Raw genomic sequence first — 8700 nt, forward strand, 5'->3', positions numbered from 1 at the left:
CAGCCCCGGCATCTAGGGTTGGGTTCTTGCCTATAATTTATCGTTTCTTGCCCCAAAGACTTCCCAGGTTCTGGCTCCGGAGGTGGGGGATCCCAGCTCCAGCTAGTCCTCCTCCCGCCCCCGATCAATCTGGAAAGTCTTTTGTCCCCGTGGGCTGTGCTTCCTCGGGAGGGGGTGGCTGCTGGGTGGAAGGCATCTCATCTTCTTCCCAACAGGGCTTTCTGGCCTTTTTCAGAGACCCAGAATGGGCGCCAACTTTTGGGTTGGGTTCGCGCACCCAGCCTCTCTGCCTGGGTTATTTGGGGAAGTTTGAAAGCCCGCATACTACCTCCTTCAACCACTGGGTCAAAAGCTGAGGGTAAGGAATTCCTCCCAAAGCTCCAGTTTCCCCGTTCATTTCTTCTTGTTTATGTAAATATCAGATGTGTGTGTATGACAGGTGGAAGAAAGGTAGTGAGAGGATTTTGTTTACGAACAGTAGTAGGGACCACTTGAGGGCAAAACAATAAAACAAAAAAGGCATTGTAATTCATGTTGTCCCTGCACATAAGTGGAGTCAGTAGGTCATTTGGGACAGGTGTGTATCTAGGCTGAGCACATTTACAAATTAGGTTAAATCTCTTCCTCGCATCATTTTTTTCTTCCACAATTATAAGGTCAACATGTTTGGACAAATACACAATTTAAGCAAGGATGCCTATTTTTGTCTCCTTAAGCCAGGATGTTCAACTTTGCTGATGCTGATAAATGCCAATTTCTGTTTGAGCCCATGTAGAAAAAGCTTTTCTTGCTGAAGTCTTCAAGCAAAGTTAGAGACAACTCCTATTCTTTCCCTGTTTAAATCTAAAGTGGGCCTAGAACTAAAACAAAACAAAACGAAAACCTACCTTGTCAAGATGTTGGGCAAAAGTTTCTGAGTTCTCTTGCTTTGAGTTGGGGTAGAGATTTGTCCAAATCGTTTGTCTAGCTAGATCTCTGACCTAAATCTTAGGCTTAGTGATTTACTGTGGAGTCAGGTATGGACTTTGGACTATAATTGAGTGTGTCGAGAATTTTCCCACACGGTTATGAGCCTTAATACAGTCTTGAGCCTTGGGTTGGAGCTTGACAATGACATAAGTAGGATTATTCACCCATAAAAAGCCAAGTGTGCATCTCTTCCAGCTTCAAGGAGCACATTAGCTAGCTGAGTTTTACCTGTAACCCCTTTTGGCTTTCATATAGAAAGACTGACATATTACTGAGAGACAGGAAGCATAGTGGTTGAGAGTATGGACTCTGGAGTTTATTCTTAGGTTTGAATCCTAGCTCTTCCCCTTGTTAGCTGTGTAAGCTTAGGTGGCTCACTGAAGTTCTCTGGACTCAGTTTCTTCGATTGTGAAATGAAGATAATATTATAGTAGTACTTACTTCATAAGGTTGCTGTGAAGACTGTTTTGTTTTTGTTTTTGTTTTTTTTGTTTTGAGACAGGGTCTGGCTCTGTTGCCCAGGCTGAAGTGCAGTGGCGCAATCTTGGCTCACTGCAACCTCTGCTGCCTAGGCTCAAGCGATCCTCCCACCTCAGCTTCCTGAGTAGCTGAGACTGTAGGCGTGAGTCACCATGCCCAGCTAATTTTTTGTATTTTTTGTAGAGATGAGGGCTCACTATATTGCCCAGGCTAGTCTTGAATTCCTGAACTCAAGCAATCCTCCTGCCTTGGCCTCCCAAAATGCGAGGATTTCAGGCATGATTCACTGCACCAGGCCTGCTGGGAAGATTAAATAAGTTAACACTTACTGTGTTTACAACAGTTCCTAGTGTAGAATAAGCTCCATGTGTGTTAGCTATGCTTATGACCAGGCCTGTGGGGTGTGTGTGTGTGTGTGTGTGTGTGTGTATAGAAAGCATTTGAGAAAACTATTAGGGACTTGTGATTTTTATTTGTTTTAGTAAAATATAATAGAAAAAGAATGAATTAGATTCTCTGGAGTTTTAAGCATACAGTAGCATTTAAGAAGAAAGATCACTTTGGTTAGTATCTGATACGTAGATCTGTGTAATTCATCTTATTTTACTTTTACTATTTTATGTTGTTATTTTTCAACCACAGAGGTTACCCCTACTGGCAAAAAAATATAAACAACCAGAAGTCCACAAAGGAAAAAGGGAAAGTCACTCCTTCACTGCCTCCTAGTTTCAGTCAGTCCCTAGAGGTTACTACTGTTAGCAATTTGTCAGATCTTTTTCAGCTGTTTTTGCTGGGCATATATGAACATACACACAGGGTATTTAAAAATAGATTTAAAAAAATCAAAATGGAATAATTCTCTACGTGTTTTGCCACTTGTGGTATTCACTTACTAGGTATCATGGACTTTTAAAAAAAATGTCAGTATCTAGGGCCTACTTTATTCTTTTTAATAGTTGCATTTTCCAGGGTAAGAATGTATCATAATTTATTTAACCAAGCCCTTATTTATGGACACTTAGATTGCTTCTAGGCTTCACTTTAAAAAGCACAGAGAGGAAGCAGCACAGAGTATTTTTGTTAAGTCCATCATATATTTACTATATTCTCTAATACTTTCACTGGAGTTGCTTAGAATCCAATTCAGTTTAAACTGCAGTAAAGCCGGATTGAATAATATTTGTCATCTGAACTGTTCAAGGCTTTTAGGAATTTTCATGAACGAACATTATACTTATGTCTGTGGTGGTCTTTGGGTGAAAAATTTTTAGAAGGATGTCCAGTTTCGATAACTTTATTAGGTAGTTTGTACTTCTCTGTGAATTCAGTCTGGATTGCCAGTATCTAGTTCTCAGCGGCTAAACTGACTTTACCATGATCTGATCAAGTATGGAGCATGGGCTCCAGTTTGCTTTAAACAGAAAACATATCTCTTTGGCAGAAGGAAAACTTATAATTGAATTTGAGACAACTGGTTTGGCTTGCAAAGTTGGATTCCCTGGCATTTGAGAAGATGGTTGTACAGTATTTTTTAATTTCAATGTTCCTGTAAGAACTAAGTGCCATTGATAATATATTATTTGATTGGATAGGTCTTATAGATGCTTTTTGAATTAATCATAATTTCTTTCATGGAGATCTAGCTGAGAGCTCTTGCCTGCCCCTCAATTAGGGCCCTTTTTTGTTTACATGGACACTGATCTGCAAACTGAAACTAATTGCCCAGCAAGCAGGCACTTTTTCTCCCACAAACCCAGCAAAACATTCAGCTGATTGGTTGGCTGGGTAGGACTTTTTTTTTTTTTTTGAGACGGAGTTTCACTCCTGTTGCCCAGGCTGGAGTGCAATGGCGCGATCTCGGCTCTCCACAACCTCCGTCTACCGGATTCAAGCGATTCTCCTGCCCCAGTCTCCCGAGTAGCTGGGATTACAGGCATGAGCCACAAAGCCCAGCTAATTTTGTATTTTTAGTAGAGACAGGGTTTCTCCATGTTGGTCAGGCTGGTCTCGGGCTCCCGACCTCAGGTGATCCGCCCACCTTAGCCTCCCAAAGTGCTGGAATTACAGGTTGTGAGCCACAGCGCCTGGTCCTGGGTAGGACATTTTAAGCAGGGTGAAGAGAGATGCTGTGATACCAGAAGTAATAATAATCAATAAGACACTGAGGTAATGACAAATGTTTGTTTGTTTGTTTTTGAGACGGAGTTTCGCTCTTGTTGCCCAGGCTAGAGTGCAGTGACGCGATTTCGGCTCACTGCAATCTCCACCTCCCGGGTTCAAGCGATTCTCCTGCCTCAGCTTCCTGAGTTGCTGGGATCACAGGTGCACACCACCATGCCCGGCTAATTTTTGTATTTTTAGTAGAGATGGGGTTTCACCACGTTGGCCAGGCTGGTCTCGAACTTCTGACCTCAGGTTATCCTCCCACCTCAGCCTCCCAAAGTGCTGGGATTATAGGCAAGAGCCATCGCGCGCTGGCCCAAATGTTTGATTTTTAAAATTATGGACCCTTAGGGTTAGACAGGACTTTAAATGCCACTACTTCCTAATGTGACTCTACATTTGAAGAAATATTTCCATAGGCTTAGCTGAAATTTCTTCTTTTAGTTAACTGATTGATCTGGCTCTGCCTGTTGGTACCATGCAGAAAAAGTTGACTGTCTCTGTGCCTTGACAGCTCTTACAGATTTGGGGACAGGGATCATGATCCCTCTCAGTCTGGGCTAAATAACTTCAGCTTCTTCAACTGGTCTTTATGTGACATGTTTTCAAATTTTCTCACTATCTTGGTTACTTCTCTTCTGTTTTTTTTTTTTTGTTTTTTGTTTTGAGATGGAGTTCCACTCTGTTGCCCAGGCTGGAATGCAGTGGCGCCGTCTCAGCTCATTGCAACCTCCGCGTCATGGTTTCAGGCAATTCTCCTGCCTCAGCCTCCTGAGTAGCTGGAATTATAGTGCATGCCACCACGCCTGGCTACTTTTTGTATTTTTAGTAGAGACGGGATTTCACCATGTTGGCCAGGCTGGTGTGGAACTCCTGACCTCAAGTGATCCACCCACCTCAGCCTCCGAAAATACTGGGATTACAGGCATGAGCCACTGTGTCTGGCCTTCTTCTCTTCTTTTTCAGTCTTTCTGTGTCTCTCCCAAAATGTGGAACAGAGCTGAATATAATACTCCAGATGTGCTCTAACCAGCTTGTAGCAGAGAGGGCAGTTGCCTCATTCCTTCTGGAAGGGGTACTGATGTTGGTGCGGTTAGTTCCTAATCACAGTAGCTTTTTGGCAGCCACATTATGTTGTTGACTCATTGAGCCCATTAAGATTGCTAAGGTCTATTAAAATTTATTTATTTTTAAATATGTGCTAGGTGAGTCCTCTTTCATTCTGGACTTGGAAATTCTTATAATTTTCTAAAGTATGATCTGAGACATTTACTAAATTTATAAGATTGATTGTGTTAAATTCAATTATCCTTTTAGATCCCAAGTTTGTCAGTGTACTCCACCCAGTTTATTTGCATTTACCTACAGGGTGTTCCTATAGACAGAATCTATGGACAAGTTAGGGCAGATTATTCTTACCTCATAGGGAAGAGTGAATTTACAAATGATAAAACAGTTTGGAAGGTAAAGGATAATAATTTAGATTAGTTTTGAAGGGTTTCTTTCAGCTCTAAAGTTCTGTGATGATTTGGTCTGCATGATTCAAGGCATATTTATGCCCCACAAAGAATCTTAATTATTTCTTTGTTATCTAAGTGATGAGAATAGACTTTGTTTAAGCAAGCCCTAGAATTTAGAACTTGAAAACTCTGACTACTGTGACATGTAAACAAAATATTACAGATGGATTATTTATTTATTTATTTATTTTTGGAGACGGAGTCTTGCTCTGTCACCAGGCTGGAGTGCAGTGACACCATCTTGGATCACTACAACCTCCGCCTCCCTGGTTCAAGCGATTCTCCTGCCTTAGCCTCCTGAGTAGCTGGGACTACAGGCCCTTGCCGCCACACCCAGCTAATTTATTTATTTCTTGTATTTTAGTAGAAGTGGGGTTTCACCATGTTGCCCAGGCTGGTCTCAAACTCCTGAGCTCAGGCAATCCGCCCACCTCGGCCTCCCAAAGTGCTAGGATTACAGGCATGAGCCACCATGCCCAGCCTGGTTTTTTTTTTGTTTTTTTTTTTTTGAGACAGAGTCTCAGTTGCTCAGGTCAGAGTGCAGTGGCACCATCTTGGCTCACTGCAGCCTCCGCCTCCCAGGTTCAAGCAATTCTCCTGTGTCATCCTCCTGAGTAGCTGGGACTACAGGCATGTGCCACCACACCCAACTAACTTTCTTGTATTTTTAGTAGAGATGGGGTTTCACCATGTTGGTCAGGCTGGTCTTGAACTCCTGACATCAAATGATCTGCCTGCCTCAGCTTCCCAAAGTGCTGGGATTACAGGTGTGAGCCACCGTGCCCGGCAAAGATGGATTATATTTGAAAAGAACATCCTGGAAATGTAGGACCTGGGAATATAGGACCCTTCTAACTGTACTGGGAAATGTTTTCCTCATCCTAATATTCTCTAATACTAGATTCAGGATCTTACTTACTTGTGTTTCTTTAAGAAGATGCCATTTATTTTAAGGAAATACAAACTGTCTAGGTTTCAAAGTTAACATAGACCCACAGTCTTTTATCTAAAACCTCTGGGTTGGATGTGTTTCAGAATTTAGATTTTTTCATTTTTTCATAAATACATTCCAGTGAATTGGGGGCAGCATCTTGTAATCAAACACATTAAGATATCTGTAGCAAAATGCACGTATCTTTACACTAAGTGGGATAAATAAAGACTACCAGTAGCCTTTGCTCAGGTCAGGTTTTATTTGCATTTGCTCAGGTCAGGTTTTGTTGCCAAATGTATTCAGGGTAGGTCAGATATTTGCCACCAAATGAGTTACAGGAAAATTTGTAGTTTCACAGCTTCTGGTATTGAGCATCAGATTTGAGGGATTGTGGACTATTGTAATAGTAATTACAAACACACTTACTATGTTCCTGGCACTGTTCTACGTGCCTTATATATATTAAGTCGTTTAATCTCCAAAACAGGAACTACTGAGTTAGTTACTATTATTATCCTCATTTTATAGATAAGGAAATTGAGTTCCATAGAAGCCCAGCTCTGGCAGAACCTACATTCAAACCTAGTGGGTCTAGCTCCAGAATCCATATTATTGGCATTTAAAGAAACCAACTGTCTAGAAGAGTAGGAAACCATTTTGCTAAAAATAATTGGTCCTTGGATATTAATCTGGGAAAATTTCTACTCTTCTTTGGCTTTTACTGTCTTCATTCCACTGTGTGCTATTCATTCATCTCCCTGAATTTTCTTTCTTTCTGTTTTTTTTTGTTTTGTTTTGTGTTTTGAGACAGGGTCTCACTCTGTCTCCTAGGCTGGAGTACTGCGGCATGATCATGGCTCCCTGCAGCCTCAACCTCCTGGGCTCAAATGATTCTCTCACCTCAACCTCCAGAGTAGCTGGGACTGCAGGCATGCACCACCACACCCAGCTAGTTTTTGTATTTTTAGTAGAGATGGGATTTTGCCATGTTGCCCAAGCTAGTCTGGAACTCCTGAACTCAAGCAATCCACCCACCTTGGCCTTCCAAAGTACTGGGATTACAGGTGTGAGCCACCGCGCCCAGCCACCTCCCTGAATTTTCTGTTTGACAATGTTTTACAATTGTTATATTAAATTATAGCTCTTATTGTTTCATTAATTAGGTTCTAAGTTTCTCTGTGATGGAGAGATTTGTTTATATTTTTTGTGGGGCCCAGCCCAGGGACTTCTAAATTTATCATACCTTATGCCTGGCCTAAGTGCTGAGGTTTCTGTAGAAATTCCTTAGTCTGATTAGTTTCTGGGGCAGCATAAACTCCAGAACATTAGTTTCAAATCTTCTGAATTATGTCCCCAGGAAGCCTCCTGCCTAGTTGAAAATTTACACATTTAAATAGTCTGACTAGAATTTTTTATCTTGATTTTTTTAAAAGACCCCTAAAATTAAAGCATGTGTAACTTTTCATCTTAGTATTTCTAAACATGTATATTAACTTCCAGATGTTCTGGCACCCTTATAAAAAGAATGGAAGAAAAGTATTGCAGTGCTCTTTTTACTGATGAGTCAATTATGGGGGGAGAGAGTTCTGCTGTAGGGTACTTAATAGATAAGAAGAAAATAAAAATGTAAGACCTTGTTTAGCTGAAAGACAGTGTTAGATGATATTTTAACTTATAAATAGCTTTAATCCTTGATTTTGCCTTTATCTTGATTTTGTGTGTGTGTTTTTTTGGGTGTGATACAAAAATCCTTATTAGTAATGTTGACATTATATTATAGGGACTGCTTCTTCTTGATCACTTAGTCTTTTTTTCAAGTATACATTTTGATTTATCTATTTTTCACTAGAAATGACTACCCTGAATGCCCTGGTAACTTTAAAGGAGGATTTCTAAAAATGTGATGAAGAAGATAAAGATTATGTCTGGTTGCCTACGTTTGAATCATAGTAAAGGTTTACTTAAAGTAATTATCCTTTTGGATGTATCTATGTGAGTACCTGTGATAAATTTGTATCAAATAATCTCTCTCATAACATCACTGTTCTACAGATAATTATTGTCAGAAAAGTCTTTCCCTATTATTTTGTCTTCATTGGAAAAAAAAAAAAAACAACCTTCCTTCCATTCTCCTTGCTCATTTTTTTTCAATTTAAAGTCTTCTATCTGTTCCTCTCACTCATATCTTTTATTTTTAGCCCCATCTATTCTTTCCATGATCTTTAAGGAACCAAATTACCCTCTCTGTTTAACAGTTTACCACTTTGTCCTCCTTCAGTGCTTCCTCAAAGCCTGATTCTTCCAAGATGTCTTTCTAGATGAACAAAAAGTCCTTGAAGATGTGTTAGTGTCAGCATGCATGGCGTTGCACAGTTTGCACTGAGAACAAAATCTGTCTTTCTCTGTGACTTTGACTTTTTTCCTGTTGATTTGTTTTTAGTCTAATTTAGATTATGAAGCCTTGTTAGTATGAAAATGTCATCATTTGTACCATATTCGGAACATGATATTCTCTCTTTTTGGAAAAAAATGGAGAAAATATTTTCTTTTTTCGCTGGGGTCTTCTTTATTGTCCAGCTTACACCCCCCCATCCCCTGCCACCTTCTTCTGAGGAACAATAAAGAAAAAACTTT

At 40.3% G+C, this 8700-nt stretch overlaps 1 protein-coding gene across 2 annotated transcripts in view; it reads left to right on the top strand.

Moving 5' to 3' along the window:
* MEGF9 (multiple EGF like domains 9) overlaps positions 1–8700 on the top strand; it is a 118357-nt gene that overhangs the window by 779 nt on the left and 108878 nt on the right. Inside the window, exon 2 of one of the 2 annotated variants that reach the window (XM_017884249.1) lies at positions 236–358. The exons of the other annotated variant lie outside the window; for it this stretch is intronic. Coding sequence (XP_017739738.1) covers positions 236–358 — 123 coding nt within the window. The remainder of the gene's footprint in view (positions 1–235; positions 359–8700) is intronic. 2 annotated transcript variants of the gene reach the window in all.

This window comes from Rhinopithecus bieti, unplaced genomic scaffold (assembly GCF_001698545.2).
Source record: "Rhinopithecus bieti isolate Rb0 unplaced genomic scaffold, ASM169854v2 scaffold_13710, whole genome shotgun sequence".
Lineage (NCBI taxonomy): Eukaryota > Metazoa > Chordata > Mammalia > Primates > Cercopithecidae > Rhinopithecus > Rhinopithecus bieti.